At 51.5% G+C, this 12,042-nt stretch overlaps 1 protein-coding gene across 2 annotated transcripts; it reads left to right on the top strand.

The window, feature by feature from the left end:
• Positions 1-1,155: 1,155 nt before the first annotated feature.
• Positions 1,156-10,273, top strand: Sbk2 (SH3 domain binding kinase family member 2). Of its 2 annotated transcripts, none has more exons than XM_057762614.1 (4): positions 1,156-1,220; positions 2,271-2,525; positions 8,334-8,536; positions 8,916-10,273. In XM_057762614.1, the coding sequence occupies exons 2-4, from the start codon at positions 2,273-2,275 to the stop codon at positions 9,501-9,503; spliced, it is 1,044 nt and encodes a 347-aa protein (XP_057618597.1). In that variant the 5' UTR covers positions 1,156-1,220; positions 2,271-2,272; the 3' UTR covers positions 9,504-10,273. The 2 variants fall into 2 exon arrangements, with proteins under 2 accessions (XP_057618597.1, XP_057618598.1); XM_057762615.1 differs by lacking the exon at positions 1,156-1,220 and adding an exon at positions 1,354-1,390.
• Positions 10,274-12,042: the final 1,769 nt, after the last annotated feature.

Below are 12,042 nucleotides of genomic sequence, written 5' to 3'. Positions count from 1 at the left end.
AAATGTTGGGTGAGATGCTGATCTCAGGGAAAGCCGGGTGAGGGGTCCAAGGGACCTTTGCAACTGTGTGACCTTTGCAACTGTTTTTTAAACTGAGAACATTTACACAATAAAAAGTGCGTTTGGACAACGAAAGAAATCCACGTCATCCTCGGTGCCTTAAACCCAGCAGACAGCGCAGCTGTCCCGGAGAAAGGGGAAAGTCACCCTTGATCCCCAGTTGCTCCACCACCTGTTTCTGGTCCCCCGTCTGAGGTCATTTCTCATGACATCATTTTAGAATCCTGTCTCATTTTATCCCCAAACAGAACCCTAGTGTCTGGGCTTCTGGACATACATAACTCTTGGAAGATTTGTGTCTATCAGTGGGGCAGCAGAGGCAGGAGCTGGGGAGAAGACCAGAGGGGGCCAGGTTAAAGGAAAGATGGGGCTGTGTGAGGGAGGAGGCTATGGTCTGCACCCCTAGATGTGAAGGAAGAGGGCTAGGATTCGGATCCCTGGGTCAGAGAGAAGTCTAACACCTAGTCTCCTGGATGGTGGAAGGGGGGCTGGATCCCTGGGTTTGAGAAAGGCAGTTTAGGTGCCGGGATTCTGGGCCTGAGGGAAGATGGCTGGGGTCTGGGATCTTGAATCTGAGGGTAAATAGATGGGGCCTGAACTCCTGAGTCTGAGGAAGAAGGGGTGGGGTCTGAACCTTGAATCTGAGGGAAGAGGGTTGGGGTCTAAAGTCCCAGACTTGAGAGAGGAAGGCTGCCCGGACCCTTCGATCTGAGGGAGGAGGGCTAAGAGCTTGGATATAAGAGAGAAAAGATGGGACCTAGACCCCCGTGTCCGGTAGGAGGGCTGCATTCCAGACTCCTCCACGGAGGAAGGAAGGTTAGAGGGTGGACCCTGAACGTGAGGAAGGAGGCTGGAGACTGGACTTCTGGGTCTGAGAGGGGAGGGCTGCCTGAACTCCTGAGTCCTAGGGAGGAAAGCTGAGCCCCCCTACCCCCATCTGGGGAGGTTGTCCAACTACAGCCAGTACTAAGATTCAACACACGGTGTCGCTCTGCCCCTAGAGGGGGGCAGAAGGGGCGGGGCAGAGGGTGGGGCTTTACGACCCCCCAAGGTAGGGGCGGAACTTGTTTGTTCCTGGGCAAACCGATACTGTCAGGAGCCCTGAAGTGCAGGGCGCTAACCGCAGTAGGCAGAAAGGGGTCAGACGAGCCTTGAAGAAAGTGAGGTTTGCAACGCTCAGCCCAGGTCAGAAGCAGGGCAAGGTTAACCGGTTTGAGACAGGCTGCAGTTGAACAGGAAAACGGGTGGAAAGTCTTGGACCCTCAACAGAACAAGAAACACCTTGAAGCAATCGGGTACTTGAGTGTTGGGGTCCAAACACCCAAGTTGTGTGAGTTATAGAAGTTCCTGGGACAGTAATAAGATATGGTTTGGACCCTTAGGTCTCAGGGAGGAGGACTTAGGGCTGGACTCCTGGGTCTGAGGGAGGAGGGCTGGGGTCAGGGACCCTTGATCTGAGGATAGATGGATGGGGTCTGAACTCCTGAGTCTGAGGAAGAAGGCTGGGGTCTGAACCCTGGGTGTGAAGGAGGAAGGCTGGGGGTTATATTTGTAGGAGTGGAGCTGGGGTCTAGAACCCCAGGTCTCGGGGAGGGCTGCTGGGCTGTGAGACTTGGACCACAACATGATCGAGGGTTGAAGAACTGGGGACAAGTCCAAGTGACAGCACCGGGCAGGACCCTGGTGTCTCAAGCAGTGTAGGGCCCCACCCTTCCCTGGAAGCAGAGAGCACCTGTTTGCTCTATGGAGGGAGCTTCTCATCCACTCTGGGCCCAAGTCTGTTTGCTTTGGAAACAAGATGGGGAGGGGGGGTGTCTCAATGGCTTGGTTCATCTTTCACCCTTGGGCCACCAGGTGGCAGTGGCAATGGGGGGGGGCACCTGACCTCTCGATTGACCTCACCTCACACCAGTGACTGTTTTCCACTCCTTAGGGTCTCACAGGACGGAACTAGTCACAGTGGGAACTGCCAGTCAGGCCTCAGTCCAGGTCCAGACTTCTTCAGACCCCCAACCCTCTTCACTCGGACCCATGGGTCCTGACTCCCTGAGACCTAGGATTCCAGACCCCATCCTCCTCCCTCAGACTCAAGACTCAAGGTCCCAGTCCTCCTCCCCCAGACCCAGAAGTCTGGTTTCCTTGCTCTCCCTCCCCTGGGCATAGGCTAGTGACCTCTGAGTCCTGGATCCCTTTCTTTGTCTGTCTTGCAGAAATGCCGGGCAAACGGTCAGAAGACGGGCAGATGGAAGTGGCAGCTGTGGAGGATGGAGGTGACCAAGGCCTGGGGGGGCTCACGGTAGAGGAGCTGCAGCAAGGCCAGGAGACTGCTCTGGCCTTGGAGGACATGATGGCTCTGAGTGCCCAGACCCTGGTCCGCACTGAGGTGGAGGAACTGTACGAGGAAGTGCGTCCCTTGGGCCAGGGCCGCTTCGGCCGCGTCCTGCTGGTTACTCACCGTCAGAAAGGTACTGGTTTCCGGGCACAAGCGCACGCCACACGGTACATTTGAGAGTAGAGATTTCAGGCAAGCTTAGCCGGGACTGGGGAGTCATAACAACGTCAACCAGAGCTTCCTTCCCCACTTTATTTCTAAGCTGTGTGTTTTAGGGGTTTCTTTAACTCCTCTGAGCCTCAGCTTTCTGCTTTGCAGAGAAGCCTGGCTTTATGGTGTAAACCTTCATAGTCACATCACTCTACCACTCAGGCTGAGGCAGGAAGGTTGCTGTGAATCTAAAGCTGGCCTAAGATGTACATAGTGAGTTCCAGGTTAGCCATGGCTATATAGCGAGATGACCGGTTCAAACAAAGCCAGGCGTGAAGACTGATTCCTGTAATTCCCGTATCCCTGATAAGGAGCTTGAAGTCATCCTGTGATATGTATGGAGTTCCTGGCCAGCCTGGGCTACATAAGTCTGTTACAAAATGAGAAAGTCAGGCAGGATGGCTCAGCAGCTAAAGGCACTTGCCACGAAGTCCGAGGACCTGAGTTCAATTCCCCAGGTCCTACGTGGTCGAGGGAGAGAGCTGAGTTCCCCAAGGTGTTCTCTGACCTCTGCAAACCTCCTCCCAACAAACACACAATCAAACAGTGTAAAACTAAAATGAAAGGGGAAAAGAAAAAAAAACTATTCATCCCTAAACAAGCAAACAAAACAATGATTTTCTAGCATACAATCATGTACACTTATCTTCATTTCCTTGGAGTGCTTTTTCCCCCCCAAGACAGGGTTTCCCTGTGTAACAGCTCTGGCTGTCCTGGAACCAGCTCTTGTAGACCAGGCTCACCTTGAACTCACAGGGATTCACCTGCCTCTGCCTCCTGAGTACTGGATTTAAAGGCCTGTGCCACTACCACCCAGCGCCTGGGAGTGTTTGAAACTGTATCTACTGTGACATCTGTCTTTCCCTTCTTTTTCTTTTTAAAATTTTATTAAGTTTTTTTTTTTCAGTTATGCACATATGGGGGGGGGCAGTTGTGCACATTAGTGCAGTGTCTAGAGAGGCCAGAAGAGGGCAACAAATCCCCTGAAGCTGGAGATACAGGTGGTTTCGAGCTGCTGGATGGTGGATTCTGGGATTTGAACTCTGGTCCTTTGGAAGAGTAGTGATTATTTTTTCTAACCTTTTCTTCCTTCCTTCCTTCCTTCCTTCCTTCCTTCCTTCCTTCCTTCCTTCCTTTTTGTTTTTTGAGACATTGTTTCTCTGTCCTGGAACTCACTCTGTAGACCAGACTGACTTCAAACCCACAGAGATCCACCTGCCTCTACCTCCCAAGTGCTGGGATTAAAGGCATGGGCCACCACCACCTGGCTCATTTAATTTTATGCATATGGGTGTTTTGCCTGCATGTATGTCTATGTACCACTTGCATGCCTGGTGCCCCCAGAGGCCAGAAGAGGACGTCCATTCCCTGAAACTGGAGTTACTGATGGTTATTAGCTGCTGTGTTGGGTGCTGGGAATCGAACCTGAATCCTCTGGAAGAGCACCCAGTGCTCTCCACCCCTGGGCCATCTCTCCAGCTTGCCTGCCTTCCTTCCTTCCTTCCTTCCTTCCTTCCTTCCTTCCTTCCTTCCTTCCTTCCTTCCTTCCTTCCAGACAGGGTCCTATGCAGTCCACAATGGCCTCAAACTTCCTATATATCTGAGGCTGGTTTTGAACTTCTGATCCTCCTGCCTCTACCTCCACCAAGTAAATGCTGGGATTACAGGAGTGCAGCACCCAGGCCCAGTTTATATAGCTTGGGGGATAAAACCAGAGGCTTCATGTATTCTGGGCAAGCAATCTACCAAGTAATCTACATCCTCAGCTCTGGGTCTTTTTTTTTTAAAGCAGGAGTTCTCAACCTGTGGATCCTGACCCCTTTGAAGACGATCCTTTCAGAGGGTCACCTAAGGAGTCATCAGAAAACACAGATATTTACATTACTATTAATAACAATAACAAAAGAACGGTTATGAAGTAGCAACGAAATAATTTTATGGTTGTGGGTCCCCACATTAGGGTGTTAAAGGTTCACAGCATTAAGAAGGTTGAGAACCACTGATTTAAAGAGTTAAAATGAGACTATTTGTGTGGACTCCAATACAATCTGCCTGGTACCCTTCAAAGAAGAAATTAGGGGTAGAACAGAGCGAGGACTCGGGTTGAAGATAGCCATCTGCGAGTCCTGAGACCCTGCCTCAGAAAGGGGAGAGAAAGAGGGTTGAGCAAGGCTGAAGATGTAGCTCAGCAGTACAGTGCTTGCCTGGTACATGTGAGGCCCTAGGTTCAATACCCAGTTCTGGACAAAAACCAAAATACACCATCATGTTTCACCATCCTGCTGGGCAAACACCAGTAATCGCAGCACTCAGGAAGCAGAGGAAAAGGTGCTCAGTGGCCTCACCTACAGGCCACCGAGATGGCTCAGTGGGAAAAGCCTTGTAAGTCGTACCACCTGAGCAGAATCTCGGGGTGAAAGGCAAAATTGTCTGTGCAAAGTTGTTCCATGGTCCCTACATGCTCACCGTGCCATGTGCATGTTCACAGATAAACCCCCCTCTCTCTCCCTCTCCCCCTCCCTCTCTCTCTCCCTCTTGATAGAGTCTAGGGGCTGGAGAGATGGCTCTATAGTTAAAAAGCATTTGTTGCTTTTGCAAAGGACCCAAGTTCTATTCCTGGCACCAACAAGGTGGCTCACCACCATGTAAATCCAATTTCGTAGGACCCAATGCCTTCTTCTGACATCTGTGGTCACCAGGCATACATACGGTGCACATACACACATGTAGACAAACACTCCATGCACATAAAATAAAACTGAAAACAAAGAAGAGGGTGTGGAGAGATGACTCTGAGATGGTTCTGCAGCTAAGGAGGTGTCGGGGGTGACACACACCTTTAATCCCAGTGCCTTACCCTTCCAGCAGAACTTAGTTCAGTTCCCAGTATCAGGCAGCTCACAACCACCTGTGACTCCAGTTTCAGGGGCTCTAACACCCTTTTCTGTAGCACCCCACATATGCCTCATACGCTCACACACACGCATAAAATACATAAATAAACATCAAAAATCACCCATCAAATTGAGACCAATGTGGTCAATGGAGTCCCAGGGCAGGTGAAATTACCCAGAGATCTTGTCTCAAAAAACAAAAAAGAAAGAGAGGAAAGAAGGAAGGAAAGAAGCCACATTTGGGGGGTGGGTCTTAAGAGTTTGTCTTCCACTGTTTGAATTTGAGGGAATTTGGCCCATAACAGAGAGAGGGGCAGAAGGAATGAGAGAGCCACCCGGGTCTGCTCAGAGCATGACGGCTTGAACAACAGCAGGGGAACTGAGAGACTGCCGACGAGCCTTCCACTGCTTAGTTTCACTGGACGGATCAGTTATGCCCCTGCACGTCCAGCCTTCAACTGCTTAGTTTCACTGGACGGATCAGTTATGCCCCTGCATGACCAGCCTTCCACTGCTTAGTTTCACTGGACGGATCAGTTACTGCACGCCCAGCCTTCCACTGCTTAGTTTCACTGGACGGATCAGTTACTGCACGCCCAGCCTTCCACTGCTTGGTTTCACTGGACGGATCAGTTATGCCCCTGCACGTCCAGCCTTCAACTGCTTAGTTTCACTGGATGGATCAGTTATGCCCCTGCACACCCGGCCTCACGCAGATCAGTGGTTCTCAGCCTGCGGGTCGCGACCCTTCAGGGGTCAAACGACCTTTCACAGGGGTAGCCTAAGACCCATCAGAAAACACAGATATTTACATTATGATTCATGTAATTTGGATAGCCAAATTACAGTTATGAAATAACAACAAAAGTAATTTGATGGTTGGGGGTCACCACAAAATGAGGAACTGTGTTAAAGGGTCACAGCATTAGGAAGGGTGCTGTGAGTGTGAAGCCATAGGCAGGACGGAGATGCTCACAGTGGGATGTGAGCAGAGACCGTCAACACACTGGGCGAGACCTGGGGCTGTAGCTCAGGCATAGCATTCTCTACTTACCTTGTGTGCCCCTGGCTCCTGTTCAATCCCCAATATTGCCAAAAATAACCACAAAAAATCAGAGGCTGGTGGGAAGTTAAGACACCTGGAGGAGATACTGTCCCATCAGGCTGGAGTGTGCGGAGTTTGAATAGTGAATGTTTATTTAAAGAGGCAGCCAGGTCTATCGCTTCAGCCATATGGGAGGCTGAGAGAGAAGGATGACCATTTCAAGGTTTATCTGAGGCTGCAGAAATCATTCGAGGCCCCTGAAAAACTTAGTGAAAACTCATATAAAAGCAAAAAGTAAAAAGAAGTTTGAGGACATAGCTCGGGATTCTGGCACTTGCCTAGAACGTACCAGTGAGAGGCCAGGGGCACGGTTCAGGGATAAGCGGTCAACCCATAATCTACCAATGAGCGGGAAAGGCACTGTTCTTCCTTAGAGCCTTTGCCTAGAATCCCCCAGTGAGGACAGGGATGGAGGGGGCATAGCTCAGCGGTGGAACACGTGCCTAGCATGCCTGAGGCCCTAGGTTCAATCCTCAGCAATAAAAAAAGAGAAAGTTGGCAGCCTGCCCGCATCATACAGCAATACAACCCCATGGTAGATAAGTTTGCTCAAGAACTAGTAGCCAGCGGTTAAAAGCCTGACACTAGCCATTCCTGCCTTGAAGGAAGAATCTAGGAAGGTGTTTCTCAATAGACTAGGATCGTGACTCCTTACCTGGACCCGTTAGCCTGTATTCTGTACATTTCCCCCGGTTGCCCCAAGCATGTCTTTGCACCAGCCACGGTGGTCCATACCTACATCCCAACTGTGAGACAGGATGAGCAGGAATTCAGCGTCATTCTCAGCTACACAGGGAGCCAGAAGCCGGGCTGGGATACCTGAGACCCCCACAGTCTGCATAGGACTGACCTAGGTCCTGTACATATGTGTGACCGTTATGTAGCTTGATCTGTTTGTGAGTTTCCGAGCAGTGCGGTCAGTACCTGTCCCTAATGCTTGAGTTGGCTTTTGGGAACCTGTTCCTCACACTGGGTGTCTCACCCAGCTTTAATACAAAGAGGAGCTTAGTCCCACCTCAGCTTGATATGCCATGCTTTGTTGATACCCATGGGAGGCCTGCCCCTTTCTGAGCAGAAACAAAGAGGGAGAGGGGAAGCCAGGGGAGGGATATGGGAGGAGAGGAGGGAGGGAAAACTCCCATCGAGGTGCAAAATACATGAATAGAATTTAATTAGTAAAAAAAAATCCTTCCACATGGGATTATTATCATGGGAGGTCAGTCAGTGGAGGTTCCAGTTTCAGTTTCTATTCCCCCTGAGAGTGGAAATGCGGAGTGGACATGTGTGGACATGGGTGGACATGTGTGGACATGGGTGGACATGAGAGGACATGGGTGGACATGAGTGGACATGTGTGGACATGGGTAGACATGGGCGGACATCGGTGGGCATGGGCGGACATCGGTGGGCATGGGTAGACATGGATGGACATGGGTGGACATCAGTGGGCATGGGTAGACATGGGTGGACATCGGTGGACATCGGTGGGCATGGGTGGACATGAATGGACATGGGTGGACATGTGCTGAAAATGGTAGACGTGAGTGGACATGGATGTTGAATGCTTTCAGAGTAGGTTGGTAGGAAGGCAAGGATTGGGGAACAAGGAGGCATTTGAGAAACAGACTGCGTTTGGAAGCCCAGGAAGAGGATCAAGAAAGCTGATCCTAGTGACCCTAAACTCTTACCCACCTCTGATATCCACCCCTGTTGCATCTGCCCCCACCTCCAGGAACACCCCTGGCACTGAAGCAACTCCCCAAGACCTCTACTTCCCTCCGTAGCTTCCTGTATGAGTTCTGTGTGGGCCTCTCTCTTGGCACACATCCGGCCATCGTGGCCGCCTATGGCATTGGCATCGAGTCAGCCGGTTCCTACAGCTTTTTGACAGAGCCTGTCCTCCACGGGGACCTCATCACCTTCATCCAGCCCAAGGTGAGTAGGTGGCCCTGGAGATGCCTTTGTGAGTCCTACCAGGGTTCGTGGGAAGCTCCAAACAGCATGGACCCCAAGAATCGTGTTCGCTGTTAGGCCACACATCTAACCCCAACTTCTAGAATTGTTGGGTCACTTTAGACTTCATTGACTACGTCCTATTAAGATTAACCAACCCTCACAAGCTCATAGTCTGATCTGCTGGAGTTAGCGGGTGTCATGGGCTCACAGGGACCCATGTGGCTCCATCAGTTCCTCACAGATCTCTCCAGGTCATTCCAGGGGCTCATGGGCCCATGTTAGTTCCTCCTCATCCTCCTCAATAGTTTCTCTCAGCAGCCCGGGAGCAGCGGAACTTTGTTATCTTTTTCTCCTGCAGGTGGGTCTTCCCCAGCCAGCAGCCCAGCGCTGTGCGGCCCAGCTGGCCTCGGCTCTGGAACACATTCATTCCCACGGCCTGGTGTACCGGGACTTGAAGCCAGAGAACGTGCTGGTGTGTGACTCAGACTGCCATCGCATCAAGCTGACGGACTTTGGCCACACCAGGCCCCGAGGGACCCTGCTCCGACTCACTGGGCCACCTATACCCTATACTGCCCCTGAGCTGTGTGCTCCACCACCCTTTCCCGAGGGGCTACCCATCCAACCTGCCCTGGATGCCTGGGCTCTGGGAGTCCTGATCTTCTGCCTTCTTACCGGCTACTTCCCCTGGGACCAGCCCCTGGTGGAGGCGGACCCTTTCTTTGAGGACTTTCTCATCTGGCAGGCCTCTGGCCAGCCCCAAGACAGGCCACAACCCTGGTATGGCCTGTCACCTGTGGCAGACACTCTCCTGTGGGGACTGCTAGACCCTCACCCCAGGAAGAGGAACCCTGTGAGCTCCATCAAGGGTTACCTAGGCCAACCCTGGAGGCAGAGGGAGGGGGAGGCTGAGGAACTGGCGAAGGGACTGAGGGAAGATGGGTAGTGAGGCCTCGAGGCTGCCAAGGGGGAGCAGCGAGCATGCGGAGACCTGCTTAGCCTGTGATGCCTGGCTGTGGCCTCCCCTCAGCTGTCGGCGTCTCCTACCTGTCCTGTGTGTAGTCTGTGTTCCTCCTCTATGCTCTGCACGCATGCGTGTGCACACACACGTGCGTGTTGTGTGAAGGTCGGAGAACTTTTGGGAGTCAGTTCTCTCTTTCCACCTTGGGGCCCAGCAAGGGAACTGAGATCTTCTCAGTCTTCAAGACCTCACTTTACCTACGGGAGTCGCCTTGCCATCTCTGGTCTTGAATCTGGATCCTCTTACCTCAGAATCCTGAGTCCTGGGATAACAGGCATGCACCGTGCTCAGCTCTCCTGCATGGCTGTGCCCCATCCCGCCTACCTCAGGTAGCCTCCCCCACAAGCCCCAGGTAAGACGGCCACCAGTCCTGGACTTCACGATCCCAGGCCCCACCTCTACTATGTGTTCCTGGTGTGCGCTGTACCCCTTCTGACCGTATGGGGTGGGTCTTGGCTCCTGAAGAACGGCCCTACATCCTCAGAGTAGTGCCGGGCCTGCAGCAAGCAGCCAAGTAAATGAACACATCTGTTCACCAGAGCTTCCCACCGGGGCCCCTCCCACTCTCCACTGCTGTCTGCCCGGCTCTGATGTTCCATCTTCCCTCGTGGGGCTTCACGCCACTCGAAACCACTCCAGCTTTTTTCTCCCGCCCACCTGCATGGCAGGACGCTCGCCCCGCCCCCAGCTTACCATGTGAGATACTTTATGTATGTATTCTTGTCTCAGCTGTCCTCTGCAAATAAAGTCCCCTGGCAACAGTTCTTGTGCTGTGACTCTGTCCATTTAGGAATGCGAAGTGTGTGCACGGGCAAAGAGTGAGATACAGAGACACCCATCGAGACCTAGGGAGAGACATAAGAGACAGAGAAGTTGTAGGACTAAGTGGTACTTGGGTAAGGACTCCCATTGGGTTGCTCTAACATGGAGCCTGTGATGGCAGGTACCGAAATATTGTTCAGACAGCTATTTAATTTTAAAAAGAATTCATCAGGGGCTGGAGAGATGGCTCAGCAGTTAAGAACGTTGGTAGCTCTTCCAGAGATCCTGAGTTCAATTCCCAGCCACCTCATGGTGGCTCACAACCAGCTATAATGAAATTTGGTGCCCTCTTCTGGTCTGTAGGGTTCTATGTGTAGACAGAGCACCATATACATAAAAATAAACATCTTTTTTTTTTAAAAAAATAATCCATGATTATATGCTCATGCCACAGTGCCCCTGGAGTGATCAGAGGACAGTTTGCAGAAGTTGGTCCGGTCATGCTGGCAGGCTTGGTGCCAGGTGCCGTGACCTACTGAGCCTTCTCACCTGCCCAGTTTTTAAATTTTTGTTTGTTTTCTTTAACTTTTTAAGATTTGTGTATTTATTATGTATATAGTATTCTGTTTGCATGTATACCTGCACACCAGAAGAGGGCACCAGATTTCACTGTAGATGGTTGTGAGTCACCGTGTGGTTGCTGGGAATTAAACTAAGGACCTCTGAAAGTTAATGCTCTTAACCTCTGTAACCTCTGAGCTGTCTCTCCAGCCTTTTGTTCTGTTGTTTGTTTGTCTGATTGTTTGTTTGTTTGTTTTTATAACACAGAGTTTTACTACGTAGGCCTGGCTGTCCTGGAACTCCCTCTGTAGACCAGGCTGGCCTCAAATTCACAAAGATCCACCTACCTCTGCCTACTAAATCCTGGGATTAAGGGTGTGCCACAACTGCCAGGCCTTTTTTTTTTTTTTTTTTTTTTTTTTTTTTTTTTTTTATATGATCTTACCTAGGCCAAGCTGCCCTTTAACTCACTACCATAGCTGAGGATGACCTTGACCTCCTGGTCCTCCTGTCTCGCACCGCTGTGCTGGGTCTATGCAGTCCTAGTATTGCAACCCAGGGCTTGCTGTGTGCTAAGCACACATCCCCAGTCCCATGAGCCGTTTATTTCCTCTCTATTTTACCCAATCAAAGTTTGTGCGGTACCAGTGTCATAAAAAACACAGTCCTGCCTGGGTAGATGTCTTGGCTGGCATAGTGCTTGTCAGGAAACCATGGAGTCCTGAGTTCCTTCTGCTTTTAAGGGCATCCTTAAAAACAATCCTGCCCTGAGGAGAAAGAGACAGGCAAACCTCTGCAATTCGCTGGTCATTCAACTTTGCGTGCACACGCTTGCATAAGCACAGCCGGGTGAGGTAGGCCAGACAGGAACTCTAGCCAGTCCTCGTCCATCTGGTACCCCACACTCCTTCTCACCCTCCCCACACACCCTAGCCCCTTCCTGGCAGCCGCCTTGTTTGCAAACACTCTCTCTTCCTCTCTGTGCCCTGCTTGGCTGCAGGCCCAGAGGAAGGCTACAACTCAGGGAGGGATCATGTGTCACTGGCTTCCTAGCCCCCTGCACACACCCCTAGTGCCCCTGCTGTGGCTACGAGGTGCTGCCTGCGAGGGACTGGCAGAGCATGTGTGCCCGTGTGTGAAA

The sequence above is a fragment of the Chionomys nivalis genome, chromosome 2 (genome assembly GCF_950005125.1).
Source record: "Chionomys nivalis chromosome 2, mChiNiv1.1, whole genome shotgun sequence".
In the NCBI taxonomy this organism is placed as follows: Eukaryota; Metazoa; Chordata; class Mammalia; order Rodentia; family Cricetidae; genus Chionomys; species Chionomys nivalis.
The sequence above is the reverse complement of the archived record's forward strand: the minus strand, read 5'-3'. Positions and strand labels throughout refer to the sequence as shown.

Excerpts from the sequence above, each read along its gene's own strand:
- Sbk2 (XM_057762614.1), top strand. The coding sequence starts at position 2,273 with ATGCCGGGCAAACGGTCAGAAGACGGGCAGATGGAAGTGGCAGCTGTG. Across the intron at positions 2,526-8,333 it reads GGTTACTCACCGTCAGAAAG|GAACACCCCTGGCACTGAAG; the intron begins GTACTGGTTTCC and ends CCCCACCTCCAG. Across the intron at positions 8,537-8,915 it reads TCACCTTCATCCAGCCCAAG|GTGGGTCTTCCCCAGCCAGC; the intron begins GTGAGTAGGTGG and ends TTTCTCCTGCAG.